The 19,935-nt window shown below is 34.7% G+C and overlaps 1 protein-coding gene across 1 annotated transcript in view; it reads left to right on the top strand.

Moving 5' to 3' along the window:
- The first annotated feature begins 9,659 nt into the window (after positions 1-9,659).
- The window catches only part of LOC137398055 (leucine-rich repeat and death domain-containing protein 1-like), a 52,058-nt gene continuing 41,782 nt past the window's right edge, over positions 9,660-19,935 (top strand). The window contains exons 1-3 of the mRNA XM_068084156.1: positions 9,660-9,664; positions 13,401-13,535; positions 18,046-18,186. Of these exons, the coding sequence (XP_067940257.1) occupies positions 9,660-9,664; positions 13,401-13,535; positions 18,046-18,186 (281 nt within the window). The remainder of the gene's footprint in view (positions 9,665-13,400; positions 13,536-18,045; positions 18,187-19,935) is intronic.

The following is a 19,935-nucleotide window of genomic DNA, read 5'->3' as shown; positions in this document are numbered from 1 at the left end:
TCAACCTTGCACTTTTCAGGCTACTCCAATCGTCAAGTACAGAATCACCGCAGAAATCCAAAGTGATGAACAAGGCCACTCGCGTATGAATTACATTGCAGCTCAGAAGTTTGAGTCAAAACCTATTGTGAAGTCACTGCCTATTCCGAATCAATCATTCATCAACTTCCTCGCTCGTAGGCAATCTGTAGTGATGATTGGAGGTCATGTGGGACAAATCGTTCCTTCGCCCGATGTTATAGGAAATGATTGCTGGGTTTTGGGCCCTCACTTGGCCTTTGTGGTTCTTTCTACCGGAGCCAACCAAACACCAAGGTCGGTAAATGGAGCTGAAATGATATTAGCTTAAAACCAATATCAAGTTAATCATGTAAGTGTCAGACTTGTTAATTTTCACTTTAACATTTGGTACTAAATTTACAGATACTAAAACGTTCCAACTAATTAAACTAAAACAGGGAAAAATTGAAATCGTTTCTGAAATTAGTTCTGAAAGTAGGTAACTAACTGTGAGATTACGCTTACCTTGTAGAAACCACTGGCATGTGATACAATTCTTAGCAATTTAATAATCTTGAATAAAACTCTATTCTTTGTACTCTTAATTTTGCAATCAGCTTTGATTCTTTTCAAACATTTTAGTGGCTAAACTTTAGTTTTCTTACTAAATAACGTACTCGCACAATTTTGCGAGTAGTTTGACAGTTTCAAAAAGTTTGGTTTTTTTAAATTAATAGTTTCCAAACTTTAGAAGTCAGTTGTCTGTGAGCGGATCTGTAAAAAACGGAACCGCTGTTGTGTAACAAAGGTATAACATATTTTGTAAAAGTTAATTTGGTCAGTACTAACTTGCTGTAGAAATTATTCAACTACAGAAGATAGTCTTAATATAACAGAGCATCATATAATCAAACAGCCAATTATATAGCATCATATTTAGATTTACTAGCTGCTATCATTGAATACAATGATGGTCATCAATAACTGACAGCTGAAAATGCATCCGTCAATAACTGAAAGATACTATCTTCAATAGGTCTTAAAATACAACTTGTCAAAAACTGATAAGATGCATTTTCATATCTAAAAAGAAACTTAGTTTAATAGAAAAAATGTAAGTATACTGCGGAGCTCTCATACCAATATAATCTTCACGTGGCTTTCCTCAATGTATACTTTTCTAAAAAGATAATTTTCCTCAAGTTGCTGTTGCAAAACAACTGTTATTAGAAAATTGAGTATACATAATAAGTTTTACTCAGGGAGAACCAAATTGTTACCTGTCACTCAGCAATAGATAATGCAACAATAGGTCTAAAAGATTTTAGAGGCTGTTTCATATTTAATGCAATGATCTTTGCCAAAAACTTTAGTGTTTTACGACATCCATACCTGAGACCTTTTCAGATAAACATACACTTGCTTTCAAATGGAAAAGGAATTGTTTATAAAGATATATAGCTATCAGCATGATAATCACTGTAGTCATGTCTAGGTATTAATTCCAAAAATATTGTTTATATATTTTGGAACTTCTGGTGCTGAAAATACAAGTGACCAAAAAATAATAACAGCTTCAAAAGCTTATTACTGGAAACTTTTGTTTGGTGCACACATGAAGCACTACTTAACTTTTTACTACATCTTCCACTGCACCTCTGCATGACTCCACTTCTCTGCATCACTCATACATGTGCATGCACTCTTTATGGAACTTTGCTCACACTCGCACTTGGGTTTGAAATCATTTTGATACCTGCACTTCCATCTTGCATTCATCCAACGTTGCCAAATGGATATTCATGTGCTAATTAGTGTATCAAATTTCAATTATATTTTAAGGTTTGAAGAGGGTGACTGCGGAAAGATTTTACACATTCAAAACAAAGAGGGCTGTTGGATGCCAATTGCTATGTTGGTAGGGAAATACACAATAGAAATACCAGAATATGTATCAAACATTTATATTGCAATCATTTTGAGTGAAGCGCTGAATGAGATAGAGAGAGACTTTGGAAATGTCATCTCTGATATCCAGCTTCATCCAACATCTTCGCTCTATGCTGGTATGGGGAAAATTCTTATCAAGTTTTTGTAACGTTCAATGGGTCAAATAATGCTATAAATTTTAATTACTGCATTGTGTAGTAAATACCGTCATGTGTGTCAAGTGGTGCTTTGCATATTACAATGTTCTTTGTGGGTATGTTGTTTGTTAAGTACTACCTACCCTCCAATACTGGGTTAGCTATGTAAAGTGCTACATGTCTGCGTCAATTTCTCTTCCTATCAAATAGCAGCTGACTGATATAATGACCATTACATTATAAACTAAAATTTGGGTAACAGTAATTAATAAGCCGGCTTGCTCATTAATTAAACCTGGCCCGGAAACAGGAACATCAATGAAATGATTGATCAAACTACTGTCGACTTACTATATAAGATAAAGGGCTGAAAGTCTCATGTGAGAAACTCGCATTTGGTTTACCTAATTACATGTATGAAAACTGTTTGTTTGTAAAATAAATACTTTCCAAAAATTATGCAGAGCCAAAACAAGATAAGTTTTTAAACTGATATGATCCAAAGACTATTTTAACGTTTCTGTGACATTTGTGGAATAGTTTTGTTAAACTTGCTGAATCTTTTAGTTTTGGGTATTTTATAAGATTTTAAGTTAGCTTATGGTTATAGGCAATCATGTTTCATTACAATCCATGACTATAATTATCCTCACTTTTACAATTAAGCAAAAGTTACTTGTTGCACAGCATCACTGTACGTATATATGATTTACTAGGTTTGGCATAAATACTTATTTCTGTATAGGTAAAGGAACTAAGCAGAATTTTGAGGAAATACTGTGCATATCAAGTGAAGCTGAGTTCAGAGATGTGAAGGAAAGGTAACAACTTACTGTGAAATATTTATTTTAACGCAATGGCCCTCTATCTTTCAACCATTCTCTCATAATGACGTTTTGTTAAAGGTTATGTTCAAATCCAAAGTGGTGTTGTACTTTTCAAGTGGCTCGTCAGCATTTTGGTAAGCTAAATTTATCTCTTCTTTCGTTCAAAGTAAATATTGCCTATATTTTGCAAGCACCTTCAAATGTAGCAACAATAACCCATACGGGTGCAATCAATCTGCAAAAAATACCTCGAAAGTGTTGTAAATTTTTGAAGCGGAGAAGTATCTCTATGAGTTATTTTTACTTTGCATTTAACCTACATAGATGTTACAGTATATCCCATAGATCCCATTTACATAGATGTTACAGTATATCCCGCATTTCAGGCTATGGGAGGTTTAGATACTCTATTCATTTTTGTTATGTTCCTGTATGAATAATAACACAAGATGTGGTTTATTCACTCTCATAGTATATATTGCACTGTTGCCTTCCAGACCTAGTTTATATAAGCCTCAGCTATGGCTATCTAATAAATAGCTAAACAAAAGCATTACTTGTATTAGAATATTTTAGCTATATTAGAATAGATAGCGCAAATTTAGCTTGACTTAAGCTTTATGATGGCAATCTAACACCTCCTCACTAGTCTGGAGATGATATGAACAGACGAAACGTTACGGATAAAATTGTGTTTGCTGTCTCCTTCTAGATGACCTACGTGGATTATGTGGTCCATAATCACTGTGTAGAGGATGTCTAGGATTTGGTCTCTTTGGTTGACGCACTGGTTCTTCGGGAGGTACCGGAATAGGTAGCCTGTCACTATTTTTATCTGATGTTTGAAATATATCTCCAGGGTGTAGGTCTTCTTCTGTGCTAAATCTAGGTTGTAGTTGTTCTACATGTCTCCTCCATGTGGGTCCGCGTGGCCATACTCTAACATTAACACTTCGCTGGCCATAGACTTTAGTCACTAATGCTGGAACCCATCGAGGCTGATTAGATCTTTTAGGGCCACAGTATAACGCATAGCATGGATCTCCAACTTGATAGCTGTGAATCTTGTTTACTGTGTCATTCAGAAGCTGTGTATTTTTAGATTGTTTTCCTTGAGCCGAATGGGCTGGTGATGGAATAATTGTGTCAATTTTGCATCGGATTTGCCTTCCATGTAGCAGTTGGCTTGGTGAATATCCAGTCTCTAAAGGTGTTCTTCTATAATGCATCAAGAATTCTAATAATGCTGCATTAGGTGGTAGAGTAGACTTTTTCAAAGCTTGTTTAAATGATTGCACCATTCTCTCAGCAGCTCCATTTGTTGCAGGATGATAAGGAGCTCCTGATAAATGTGTAATTCCTCTTTCTTTGCACCACTGTTGAAACTCTTCTGATTTAAAGGTAGTAGCATTGTCTGTAACTAATGTGTGTGGATAGCCAAAGTGTGAAAAATCTTGTTCTAAAAGATCAGTAGTTGATTTTGTCGATGTAGAACTGGTCCTGTGTATGCAAGGATATTTAGTGTAAGCATCCGTGAGAACTAGCCAGTTACTTCCCATAAAGTTGACAGCATGATCTAAGTGTAAACGACTCCATGGTTTCTCTGGTAGCATCCACGGATGTACAGGATACTTTGAAGGTAGTCTCTGATTTTCAGCACACGATATACACAACTTGCTTGTCTCTGCAATGTCAGCATCCATTCTAGGCCAGTATACCGCTGTGCGTGCTAGCTGCTTCATCCTTTGTATCCCAAAATGTCCGAGATGCAATATCTTCAGTACTTCTTTTTGTAAGCTGGTAGGAATTACTACTCTGTTTCCATAGAGTAGACAACCATTACACACCGATAGTGAGTTTTCTAACTTTCTAAATTCTTTGATTTCAGAAGTAGCTGGAGTTGCTTCCTCTCGATGTGGCCATCCTTCTGTTGTATATCTCATGACTGTAGAGATAAAAATGTCTTTAGAAGATTCCTTGACTATTACTCCTGGATCTGTAGGGTTAAGTTGAGCTCCAATAGTTTTAATAGTGCAAATAATGTCTACGTCAGCATTGTCTTCCTCTCTGTCAAACTCAACATCTGGTCCAACAGGTAGCCGACTAAGAGCATCTGCATTCCCATGTTTGTTAGTCTTTCTATATTCAATTTCATATTCATATTGACTGAGTAAGAGAGCCCATCTTGCTAATCGGTTAGCAGCAAGTGCAGGAGTTCCTTTGTTAGGTGCAAACATAGATGTCAATGCTCGATGGTCCGTGATGATGGTGAATTTTCTGCCATAGAGAAATTGGTGAAACTTCTTCAACGCAAATATGATAGCTAGTGCCTCTTTTTGAATCTGACCATATTTTCTTTGGGTCGCTGTCAATGTTTTAGAAGCATGCATAATAGGTCTCTCACTATTATCCTCATATCTGTGAAATAAGACAGCTCCAATTCCTTTTTCGGAAGCATCACATGCTATTCCTATAGGCAGCTTTGAGTTGAAATGTGTAAGAACTGTGTCAGCAGTCAGCAGTTGTTTTAGCTGAAGAAAACAGGTTTCCTGTTCTGCACTCCACTTCCACTGCACATTTTTTTCTAGTTAGCTGGTGTAATGGTTCTGTAATCGTTGATAGGTTAGGTAGGAATTTGCTGTAGAACTGTACTGATCCAAGGAATGAACGTAAACTGTTTATGTTAGTTGGGGCAGGCATCTGTTTAACAGCATCTGCTTTTAGTCCTTTAGAAATTCCTTTTGCTGAAAGGTTATGACCAAGATATTCTACCGAGGGTTGAGCAAAATGGCATTTTTCTTTACGACATCGTAAACCTTTCTCATTCAGTCTTGCAAGTAGTTGTCGCAAATTCTGTAAATGACTTGTAGCATCAGTACCACTAACCAGTATATCATCTAAATATACAGCTACCCCTGGTAGATCAGCTGTCAATTGTTCCATTATCTCCTGAAAATATCCAGGTGCTGAACTGATTCCAAACGGAAGTCTCATCTGTAGTAGTACTCCTTTTTGTGTGCTAAGAGCAAGCTTTTTCTGACTGTTTGGTCCCAGGGGGATTTGGTTGTATGCATCAGCTAGATCAATTTTAGTATATCCGTATCCTCCTCCTAACTTGTTCATCAGGTCTTCGGGTAGAGGTATAGGCTGTCGGTGAGTCTCTAATTGTGGATTGACTGTTTGTGAGTAGTCTCCACATACTCTGATCGATCTTTGATGACTGTTGGAAAGTTGCGCTTTCCTGACCGGAACTACAGGCATACCATATTGATTAAACTGTACTGGTTTCCAGATTCCTCTTTGAATTCCAGTTTTGTAGGCTAGATTTAATTCATCTTGAATAGCAAATGGAACAGGTCGAGGTTTGTGAAACACTGGTTTTGCATCTGCCTTGAATTTCATTTCTAGCTCGTAATCCTTTAAACAGCCTAGATCGTTGTTAAATAGATCAGGAAATTCATTGCAGAGTTGCTCGCAAGATTGTTGTAGACTTTTGTCAGCCGTTTCCTGGTCTACTAATTTACAAGTCGTAGTAGTTTGTTGGCTGAGCAGGTTGTCTATTGATATCCCCAATAGTTTGATTGCTCCTCGTCCTATCAGGTTGAGATTTGGAACCCGGCTAACTACAAAGTTCAAAGCAATAGGATTTCCCTTTACGGTTTTAGTATTCAGCTGGCACTGTCCAATTACTTCAATAGGGTGTTTTGAAGCAGATTCGTAGTTTGTCGTTGTTGTAGAGAGTACAGGTTTTCCAAGTTTACACCAGACTTCCTCAGTAATGAAGTTGTCACAGGCTCCTGTATCTAACTCCATCTCGATGATCTGCTCTTCTATCTCAATACTCTTTTGAAGTTGTTCCATATGTATTCTTCGAATAGTTTTAAGCTGTTGTTTTGGTATAGATTTCTGTGCTATAGGCCTTTTATTAGTAGTTGCTTTTCTTTTTCGGCAGGCAACTCTTCGATGTCCTAACTTCTGGCAAAAATTACATGTAGCAGATCTGTGTGGACATTCCTTAGCAGTATGTGTAGTTTTATTGCATCTGTAGCAATTGAAAGTTGTCTGTCTTGCTTCTTTGTAGTCTGAAGTTCCTGGTGGTGTCTTAGTTCTATGATCTGGTTGTACCATGTTAACTTTTTGTTGCTCTCCATATACGGTTTCTTTGGCTATCTTGGCTGCGTCCTCCGTTTCTGTCGCAATTTCAATAGCTCTTTTAAAAGATAGCTCAGTTTCTTTTACTTTGAACAGTGCTTTGAGAACTGCTTCATTATTTACTGAGCAGACAAACCGTGTTCTCATAGCTTCATCTAATGGATCATCAATATTAGAAAAGTCACATGTGGTCGCTTCCTGTCTAATTCTATTCGCTAATTCATGAATAGTTTCTCCAGGTTTCCTTTTCATAGTACTCCAGAATTTATAACGCTCGCGTACTAAAAATCGTGTGGGATCATATTGTTCTTTTAAGAAATTATTTATTTCTTCCATGGTAACTTCCTTTATAAGTTTTGGGGTCTCCAGTTGGCTAGCCATGTTGCTGATCTGTTTGTAAAGAACAGGTGACTGATTAATTAAGAACACGTTAGCTTTCCTCTCCTCAGGTATAGAGTGAGCTGCTACAAAAGTGTCATATCGATTCATGTAATCAGTCAATAGTTCGGTAGCTGGATCATACTCTGAAAACTTGGGTAAGGCTGCCGATGGTGCTAGCTTCGCTGCTGTCTCGGTTTGACCTTTCACCAGTAGTTCCATGAGTTTCCTATTTTCTTCCAGATAAGCTTGTTGTTGTTCTTGATGAGCTTTTTGTTGCTCCTCCATCTTTAGGTTTTGAGCCGTAATGACTTCGATTAACTTATCCACTTCCGAAGACATACTTGTATATACTGAGAATGCTGTATAGGTTCCGGGTTATATTCTTGTAAGAATATCAGTTGTACTGCTCAAGAATATCCCGTCCTTGTCGCCAATAACTTCTGTTATGTTCCTGTATGAATAATAACACAAGATGTGGTTTATTCACTCTCATAGTATGTATTGCATTAACATGTAGAGACAACAAGGAAAGTATAACAGTAATAAATGTTACCTGTATGAATAATAACACAAGATGTGGTTTATTCACTCTCATAGTATATATTGCACTGTTGCCTTCCAGACCTAGTTTATATAAGCCTCAGCTATGGCTATCTAATAAATAGCTAAACAAAAGCATTACTTGTATTAGAATATTTTAGCTATATTAGAATAGATAGCGCAAATTTAGCTTGACTTAAGCTTTATGATGGCAATCTAACAATTTTCAAATATGAAAGCATATTTTCGTTTTGTAACTATGTATAAAAAATGTAGTTTGATGTAGTTGCTACAGTTTGCAGCAAAACTAGCTGTTGGTGTTCAATAGAAAATAGGTGTTGATGCATTGAAAGCCGAATTCAGATAATAGCAGTGATGCTATAAATAATATCTTTTAAAGCTGCGAAATTATAAGTTGTATAATAATAATCCATTAATTGCTACAACTATTAATAGAGTGCAGCCTCAGGATACAATTTCATTTTATTCCACAATTGGCATCATGTGGCGAAAGATTGTATGAAGAGGTATAGAAATCATAGTAATTATTATGCAAAGATCCGCTGGTAAAAATCACCAAAGATTTATACAAGTACTGTACATATTTAAAATTAGTAGCAGAGTAGTATGTTTACCTTAGTTACCATAATTACATACATCGACTTTTTTATACTTTGTGTATTTATTTTTTTTATCTGCATTAAAATTTAATGTTGCAATTTTAAATGTGCAGTAAATACTGTATGGCATTTTTACCTTTAACACAAAAACGTGTATAATATAAACTCTGATAATATAATATGTGCACATATAAATTTTCTTTAACTCATTCTCAACCAACTAACTTTCATGTGATCTATATTAAATACCAGTCATTTCTCAGAAAAATGTTATAATTCAAGTTGCCACTACAATAAACTGACTTGAAATAAGTTATCTAATCAATTTTCAAAATAGCCAGTCAAGCTTCCTTTTTCACATGGTATAAAATTCCGATAGAGACCTTTTATTACTTATATGTAGGCCTATACATTTGTCGCAGAGAAAGTAGTGATAGAAAATTTCTGATTTTTGAAGACCTGAACTTGCTGAAACAAAGTTAGAATTTCCCAATAAAAATGCTAAAAATATAAGTTGTTTGGCTAAAATTATTGTTTTGTTACATAAAAAACGTTATAAATAATATTTTTGTAAATAAAGTTAGTCAAGAACGTAAAAAGCATAAAACTTATTTAAAAAATTGCTCGTGAGTACCAGCCTCCAAATCAAGACATAGCAAACATACCTGCCGATATATCTCAAATACACTGATATGAACATGTTTCAAATAATAAAACTCTTTTTCAATATCTCCGTTCTTGACTTTTCAGACTTTATACACAGCTCTAAGAATCAATATGATCCTATCCAAAATGAACGAAAACTTTAGGGTTACTACGGCTGACTGCCTAAAATTTCACTTTTATTCAAACATAACTATTCAAATTTGCAAAATTAAAAGTTGATAAAAACTTTAAAACGTTAAAAATAATGTCTTAATTTGATTTATGCAGTCTTTCACTGTCTTACTACTTTTTAATGTGTGTAGTTACTTCTCGAGTTTAATGAAATTGATCACAAACGATAAAATTTTAAATCTCCTTGACAATTTTTGATTTAGATAGACGTCGGTATGGGGTTAGGATTTTGGCTATAACTTTTACCAGAGATGCCATTGAAGCACATTTGTAAGTGTTTTTGATTGGCCAGGACTTTTTCTTTAAAACTAATCAAACCATTTTTTCTCTAACTTAATTATAACTGTACATGGAATGAGTAAATTTCTAAGGCGTGATAACGAGCTTTGGTAGCCTAGCTACAATATAAACTTGCAAGTTAACACACGATGGCTAAAAATGGGTTAACACTTTCAAGTCTGGTTGCTTTAGTACAATCCTCCCCTAATGGCTGGCCACTTTTGAGGTTTTCCATTTATATAATATGTTTATCGCAATACTAGTAAACCTGTGTATGATCATACCATTGTGGAGCTGAAAACGTGAGCTCGCGAATTTTACTAAATAAGAGTTTATTCTGCTGTATCTAATCTATGTAACCTCAGGATTAAGAATGCCTTTTCAAACCAAAAATGATATTTTTCGTAAACAGAGTACAAGGAAATGCTTATTGAAGTAAATACTTTGATTGTCTTTTATGTACTTTTATTTATATCTGACATGACATATTATTATTTTGTGTTGGGCCTTTGATAAGGCAAAAAACAGTCAACAAATAATAGTCTATTTTAGAATCGCTCTCGCTCATTTCTGGTTCTTGGTCAACATCATCATTTATAGGCATATCACTATCTGAATTGGATCTACCACCGACTCTCCTCGCTAATAAATTATTGTAATCTAAGGCAATTGTAATGGTTCTTTAGCTATTCTTCATAAATGTATGAATAGCCCACTGCTTGCTTCTGACATCAGTCAGTTGGGCCCTCAATCCCCCTACGCTCCAGCCCTTCAATCCCACCACACCCAACTCTTCCTATCCCCCACACCCTACCCTTCCTTTCCCCAACAGAGAGGAGGAGTGGGAAATATTTGCATGTAGAACATAAACTACCCTACTTTACAACCAAATACTACTTACAAGGAGCTTTAGAACTAGTCTAGTAATCTACTACTATTAGCCAGTAGTCACTTACATATACAATAATAGTTTGGCCAAAGTAACTAATTATAAAATATGTGAGTGAGACCAATGATTGGACTAACAATATAAGTTAAAATCATCAGGAGTCTATCAATGAGTGAGTCCATTCATCAAGTCATTCCTTGACAAACGAAATAAAGTGAAACTGCACTGACATCTTTTACTCACCCATGGTGTGATTTTCATTTACTGTGACTAATTCTGAGAGTAATTCCAATTTTACTCATTTTTTCATCATCAGATTTACTTATATCTACTTCACTATCACTGTCATTTACCAACTCATCAACATTTGCAGTTATTTCTTTGATGTAGACAAATTCCTAGCCAAATTTTCAAAGATTTAATAAAACTTGACAAAGTTACTATTCTGACACAGCCTGAGGTTTTTTCAAATATTTCCAGTTTTTTTTAACATAATAGCAAGATAGTAGCAAGATTTTTTTGTACACAAAGCTTAAACTGAGCGCTAGCAGGATATCAGCAATACTAACAGATCTGAGGTCAATAACTAGTCCATGAACTAACTTGACCGAGGTCGAATTATTTCGATGTCAGCCACTTGGAGAGGGCAACTCGAATCGAAATAATTCAATATCAGTCTTGAAAGTGTTCAATAAGTATTGCTTACTGAGCACACAACTAAAGCAAAAATTTACTACGTATTTTGAATTATATCTCTGAATTGATATTTTTTATCACCAAAATTTTATCCTCTTTAAATTTCAAGCTCCATGTTCACCATAAAATTTAGCAGACCAAAATAAATAAAAAAATCCGAGCAATGCGATTCTTGAAGAGGTTATGTTCAATAGCTCAATAACAAAATTTCTGTTAAATTGTTAAAAAATTGTCTGAACACTGACATTCTGTTTAAAGGGATTGTAGCTTGGACTTAGCTGCTAATTTTAATTGAGAAATATTAATTTTGGAAAAGTTTATTACACACAAGAAATGCTGAACTGAGAAACATCAGTCATTGTGTCCTTTTCAATCATTTCAAAAATGTTTCTGGCTAAGACCGTTTTAGCATGTTTGTTATTTTGATGTAATAAGCACAATAAATGCCAAATTCAAACTTGAGCAAAAATTTTATTAAAATCAGATGGTGAAAAAAGATTCGAATTCCGAGGTTAAAAAATCGTCATTTTCCTGTTCACCAGGTAAAAAAGTTGTATAACAGACTAATCGTGATCTGAATAATTGTGCACTGTGTTCAAGAACAAGTGATATGAACAAACCAAATTTTAAATATTTGCATAAACAAGAGTTAACACCTTTGAAACAAAAATATGTGCATCATTTGCTCAGCAGATTGCAATCTGATTGTTGATTTTGTATGAAATCATAGTATCTTCTTGCTGCTCAATATTTTCAGTGCTCGCTGACCTCAACTGTTTTTTTGCGATGCTGAACTAGTTGAGACTAAGGTTCAAACAATTTTTTAGCAAAACGAAACTTGCACGGGTCGATTTTAAAGCAAATCTGTGCAGAAATAATGATAAACTTTTAGCACAAGTCGCAGTCAAATAGTGGTAAAGTTTCCATTGCCATTTTAAACCGTCTTTTCATACATCAAAATATTAAGACCGCATTAAACAAGAAATTATTGTTAATTTAGGGTGATGATTATTATTTTTATGGTTTTTTTGTCAAGTTCTAAAGAAGAGCTGTAAGCTTTGGAGTCAAAAATAGACTTTAATGCAAACAGAAACCACAAAAGAATCAATTGTTATTGATGTAACTGAGTCATTACTAGTGCTTTGTATTATTGTGAGTTTGTAATTATCAAAGAAAGCCAAAGTGCAGGTCAAGAAAGATGGTGCTTAATTAAAAGGTGGCACTCTATTTTTCTACCCTTTTTCCCATAGTGCTAGTCAAATTAATGGGTCATTCAAATTAATCTGGAGTTTTAATAGAGGTTGTCCGGTATGTAAGATGTTCCTTGAGAATGTTGGTACAAAATAAGAATTGAAGACTACGTGGGAGAGAGTGGTTTCTATGTTAAGCCAATTTATTGTTAATTCCAGGCTAAGTCGCGAAAAACTAGTGTAACTGTAAAAGTTTTCTGCTGTTAACATGTCTCTTATACCCTTGTGCATTTATACACTGTGCATGAGAAACTTAGAAAAGTTTTTATAAATAAAAAGCAGCTTGTTGTAATTTTTTTCTTTCTGAAAACTCAGATGTGCATTAGTATAATTGTGATATTACATGATTCCATGGCCCTGCCCCTAATGTGCACAGGCGATTATAGTGTTGACATTAAAGATCACCATTTATCCGAGTGTCTAATTTGCTGAACAGATCTTGTTCCTTTGCCCTTAGCTTATCAATGCATCACATTCTTTCATTTTAAAAAATCATCACCTCCTAATGAGTCAGAATCTTTATTGGTCAACTAAAGATCAGTGTCATAGCTGAGTTCAAGTAATTTTTATGATGCATGGTTGTTCCTATTAGAATACACAGCATCACCACCTTATTAAAAACTATTGGATCTCATTAGTGAGTTTCCACATCCTTTATGAACATTAGGATAATTGTAAAGTGGGAATACGTTCGTCGCAATACTCGGCATGAACACAAAATTTTGCAATAATAACTTACGCCAAATTTGAGGCTACTTTCGAAAATATTCACTGCTTGGAAATTTTGGTTTAATCCTGCTTGTGTAGAGTTGTTACAACTGAGTCACTATGGTTTGTTACAGATTTGTGTTACTTACCAATCTGAAAGAGTTGAAAGTCAAGGATACCAAATTGGATAACAGTGATGTTAAAGCTTTGGAGAAACTTACATCACTAGAGAGGCTCACACTACAAAAATGTAGTTTTCAAAGAATCAGGTCAGGTTGTGTAAAGGAAAAGATAAGCAGTCAATTGTTTGATAGAAAATTATTTCAAAAAGTTTACTAAAAAGACTGGTTTCACATCTGCCATTGATTAAGGGTTATTTTTCCTCCAAATCATGTTTTTAGTTTTTACTTCAGAAAATTTGCAACTAGTTTTTAGTATTTCAAACTCTTCTTAAAGCGCATAAATTACATAATTTTATATTGTATATTTTAATACATCAGAGTCTTGGCTTTCGAATGAGCTATTGTTTGCCATGGTGAGACAGACATTGGTTGGTATTTATAGGATTTCCCCAGAGCTCTTCTGGAAAAAAGTTTACCGGCATAGTCTCGGAAATTGTGACGTCACAATTCTCATATTCGTTGTTGTGTGCTCTTACCGCTTATTTATCAGCTACGATAATGACTATATTGACGATAATGACGCTAGTGGCAGGCGAAGGTAGGACAACTCCAGAGAACGAATGAAGATGACAAAGGAATCAGTGTCATTAGTTCTCCATTTACATGTTATTTCTATGATGAGTACCTCAGACTCCAAAAATCATACTATATTTTCCCGATGATATTATGCACTAGCTCTTTATCTTAACGTGATGGTGACAACTGAGACTAATTAATTTCAAGCATTGCGGGATCTCGCAAAAATGCGATTGACATTTAGTCCTAGGGCCACGCAACCGCAGGTCATAATTTAATCGATGGGATTTTATAACCTTTATCAACGACATTACATTTATTGAAGCATAATTAGTTAACCCAAAACATGTGTTTGTATTGGTCGGGCGTTAGCACGATTGCGGGAATTGTTGATTATCTAGACTCTTAGTTTATTATTAGCGCTCTCCGGATTTAACAGCACCGATTGCCACAGAAAAACGCAGCCTTAATGGCAGCGAAAGAGATCGACAACCTAAGGCTAAATAAGAATTATGACGTCACATTTTGAGTACCTGAACCAAGTGCTTTTTTTGCAGGATGTACTTTTGACACCCCGTTTTTCATAGTAATATTATTATTTGTGTATTGAATATAGGCTCATTCAAAAGCCAAGACTCTGATGTTTTGAAATATTTAATAAAAAAATTATGTAATTTATGTGCTTTAACAGTTTTATTTTAAAATACTGCTACTTTTAGCTAATGTAGCAGTTGTCTTAACTCCAAAAATAATTTCATCAATAATGTTTGGGAATTATATAGGAGGGATAAACCCATTAACCTTTTCCTATAAGCTTTTCAGCATTGGAAAAACATAAAATAGATTTATTGTACTAACATAAAGAAATAACAAAATATATCACTCTAAAAATTCATGTTAATATAAAATGAAACTAAAACAATACTTCAAGTGTCTAAACCTGCTACTGGAAAGGGTCGTTTATTTATTTTTGTAATGAAAAGGCTAAGAAAATACTGTATCATTCTTAAATTGAACGCCGCTACTATTTACTTATTTGAACCCATAATTGAAAGTGATCAATGGAAAAGTGTTCACAAATTCTTAGTTGAAAAGTGCTACTAAAAAGGAAATAATAACATTATGGTGATTATATTATTATGTTAAACAGTTCCAGTAATATTAACCATGCTTATCATTACCAAAAAACTAATTTGTGTTTGTTGTGGTGGTTGCGATAGTTTTCTTGACTGTGTACCTGGGAAGATCAGTTATAACAATTGCCAAATCTAGATCTTAATTCGAAGTTGGTCTAAATTAAATCCATTAAATTAAGTTTTTCTATGACGAGGATGAGAATCTGACATAATGACTTTAAAACAGTCTGATGAACAATGAGAATAATCTTCAAGATTAATGTACAACATTTGTGTAACAGCAGTGATTGCTATGGCGTATTAAACCCGATTTAATAAATTCTGAGCTTTACATTTATTCTTCAAAATTTTGAAAACAACACCAAGGATATAATTAATAACTGTATCTGACTATTTCTGGTCTAAATTATTTTATGGTATAATACAATTCTTACGCTCAATCAATGGATAGAAATTGTCATATTAGGGTTAAAGTGTAGACACCTTCATCTGTCCTGTCTCAGCTAAACCTAAATATCTTCTAAAAATATTGCACTGTTTTTTTTTTATTTTACACTCCTATTAATAGACTCATGTAGTATTCTTGTTATACCTGTGTTAGATACTAGCATAGATTCGTAGTGAATATATTTTCATTGTTCAATACAGTTTGATACTTTGACATGAATGAGAAACATTTTAGAAAAATTTCTGAGGTCAGTGGCATTAATTTCACAGTGCAAAAAGGAAAAAGCAAAATATAGGCAACATTAGCATTAAAAGATTATCAAGTAAAACGGCTATCTACATTTTCCCAAGTTCTGATGAGCTAATCAAAATATACTGCCCACTCTCGACTTGATCATCGCCTTGAATAAAAATTCTCTCTTGAGAAAGGTTGTAAAAGACCAAAAGAACGTGATTAAATAAAGATTTCATAGTAATTTAAAACACTAACCCACGTGTTTCATCTATCTAACACTGTTTCACGAAAAGCATGAACACAACCAACATTGGCACAATAACTAACATTCAATTTGACTCAGCGGATGCTGGATTTATTTTTAATAGTTTTATGTATTGCACAAACACACGCACACACGCAAACACACACACACACCCATGCACACACGCACACACGCACACACGCACACACGCACACACGCACACATGCAGATGCACACACAGACGCACACGCAGACGCGTGCACAGGCTCACATGCAAAAGCATGCGGAGAAGCACTGACACAGAAATACAAACGGAAACCCACACTGAAGAGCTCGCAGAGACATACGAGGACACGCACGCAGAGATGCATGCGGAGATGCACGCAAAGACGTACGCGGAAACACCCGCGAAGACACATGCATAGAAACCCACAAGCTAGAACGCGCAAGCACACACACCAGCACAAGCACAGTTGCATACACGCATACATACAAACATAAACGTATACTTATGCATGTACACATACCCATACACATACCCATACCCATACCCATACCCATACCCATACCCATACCCATACCCATACCCATACCCATACCCATACCCATACCCATACCCAACCCATACCCATACCCATACCCATACCCATACCCATACCCATACCCATACCCATACCCATACCCATACCCATACCCATACCCATACCCATACCCATACCAATACCCATACCCATACCCATACCCATACCCATACCCATACCCATACCCATACCCATAACCATACCCATACCCATAACATACCCATACACATACACATACACATACACATACACATACACATACACATACACATACACATACAGATACACATACTCATACCCATACCCATACCCATACTCATACCCATCCCCATACCCATACCCATACCCATACCCATACACATACTCATACACATACACATACACACATACACACATACACACATACACACATACACACATACACACATACACACATACACACATACACACATACACACATACACACATACACACATACACACAGACACACATACACACATACACACACATAAAACCACATACACCCATACACACATACGCACATACACACATACGTAAATACACATACACACACACTTACACACACACTTACACACATACACAGATACAGACATACACACAAACATACCCATAGACCCACATATACTCACATAAACACATTTATACACCCACACGGGCAGACACACAGGCAGACACATGGGCAGACACACACCCACACGAACAGACAGACAGACACACGGGCAGATACACACACATAGGCAGACACACACATACTGTTTCGTTACTAAATTTTTAAATGACTTGTATTAACATAAAATTTTGATAATTTTTGGCAAATAGTGTTCCCCAATACATACTTATTATAGGTTTCTTTATCCGTCAACAAGAGGTTTTTGGCTCACGATCTCAACACTGGAATTAAAATGTTATGGTGAAAATCCACTGCTCTATGATTTTTAAACACTAACATCATACTGTATCACCGCTCCTAATTATGTTAAAACTAGCGTTACTAGATTAAAATGCTTGTTAACAATACTTTATTTGTAACAAAAGCTGTTTGTTTTACTTATAAAATATTTTGGATTCCACCCCATTTATAATATTATATAGAGAAAAAAATGATGAAAATAAAACATACTTCCGAACCTAATACCATTGTCAGTTCATTAGCAGAAAAACCTTAATAAACATAACTTAACAACTTTAACTTAATAAAAATCTCACCCATATCCATACATCAATATTTGGAGGTGTAGCCGCAAATAAATTGTACCGAATTCATTTATGACCGACTCACACCTCGTCAATTTTCTATAGTGATTTTCCTAACAGTTACGTGTTATGAGAAGAATAATAAAAAGTCTTTACATGGATTACTCTGCCCTGATTGAATAAAGTTAGTAATATTATAGTTACAAATGACCTTTTGTTACAGATTTGATTCACTGACCAATCTGAAAGAACTGTATATCAGTTCGGATAAACTGGATTCTGATTTACTTATTTGTATGGATAAGCTGATGTCATTAGAAAAGCTGACTTTGCATTCTTGTGGCCTGACAAAACTTCCATTCAGGTCAGTATCTATATGAACTCTGTAGAATGACTTGCTAGGGTTCAAAGTTTGCTTACTTATCGGCGAAGTTTTTTCTTATGAGAAACTTGTATACAATTTGTTGAAGATTTTTTTTCGAAGTCTGTCAATTGTTGTAAATTTATAGTATATACATAGTATAACATCTTATATATCTAAAACATAAAAACCCTAAAATAGGCCATTTGGTTTTTGATGTATGTACAATTTTGCCAAATATCATTGGAATGCAAATTTATGCCGCAAAATGACTACATTATAGCCATAAGAATCTAACAAACACATACAAAAACGCAGCATGATGTGACATATTATGGTTACTGAGTTGAAAGTATATATTACACAGCTTGAAAGTATATATTACACAGCTTTGGCATTTTACATACTTCATAGCTCTCAGTTTGTTTTTTCTCAGTCATATTGTGGTCAGTCATAACTACGAAATCACAGACTGACTCTTTGCATTTTTCTGCTTTTTAACTTTTACCCAAATACAATGACTTATGTTTGGCAATAACATTAAAATTTTAAAAATGGATGATGTTTTTCTTGAATGCCTATTTGAAATAGCATATGCTAGCAGCAGCAGTTGCATATGATGCCTGTTAGCCTACATAGTTATTGTAGTATTTCATACTTATACAACTTTAACTAAAAAAATTTATTGCTCAGTTGATGTGCAGATATCATCACCATAAGTGTCTGGAAGGTAAGAACTCACTACGGTGCATTCTGCATATAGTACATTATAGTGTTGCAAATAATTGCAGATCATGAACACTAATGAAACTAGATACACTACGGTTACTGTAGCAAACCGTAGTTACTAAGGTCAACATAATAGAATGAACAATCTGAATATTCTTTAAGACTAATGCATGACATGTGATAGCAGCTATTGGTAAAAAAGCCACTTTTAACTTGAAAGCTTGATGTATTTTTTTTAATTATAGCGAATTCATCAAAATAATTAATACAGTGCAACCTCAGGATACGAATACTCCGATATACAATTTTTTCACCCTGTGAGGTAGAACACAATGATTTTTTACCTCCCCATTTGATTCTTATTTCACCATACGACTTCAGCAAAAGTTTCAGCAAAGAGTTCAAATTTGGCACTTCATGTACATATTACGTACATAAAAATAGCAAAGACCCTAAAATGCTATTCAGTGAAAACTTTTTCGCAATGCTTGAAAGTGACACAGTGAGCAATGTTTTTCATCTCAACAATTATCATGCGTAAAACCATAGTCTTTTCCTTTTAAAACCATTACCAAAATTAGAGTAGCAATTTCTTCAAACAAATACATGGTCAGACAACTTGCCTTGAGCTGCTAAAGAAAATCCAATTTATTACAAAAACAGCATCCGTCAGAATCTTTGCCAAATTATGTTGAAAAGGTTTTAATAAGATTGAATAAAATCATATTAAAAATAAAGCCAAAACTACTAGGTGATACAATTTTAGTAATTCAAAATTGAAGTTCAGTAAATTTGTTAACAATGTAAAATAAAACTTAGTTTTAAGTGTCTGATTAGTAAGTTAAACTTATTTGAAGGAAACTAAAAGTTTATGTTATACGTACATCACTCTTGAAGGTAAAAATTATCTACGGTACATACTGCCCATAGCACACTGCAACCTTACAGTTTCATGCAAATCATTACCAATAAATACACTAAGTATACTAAAGTTACTTTAGGTAACTATAGTTTCTCAGGTAA

The sequence above is a fragment of the Watersipora subatra genome, chromosome 6 (assembly GCF_963576615.1).
Source record: "Watersipora subatra chromosome 6, tzWatSuba1.1, whole genome shotgun sequence".
Taxonomy (NCBI): Eukaryota; Metazoa; Bryozoa; class Gymnolaemata; order Cheilostomatida; family Watersiporidae; genus Watersipora; species Watersipora subatra.
This window is presented reverse-complemented; position numbering and strand designations above follow the sequence as displayed.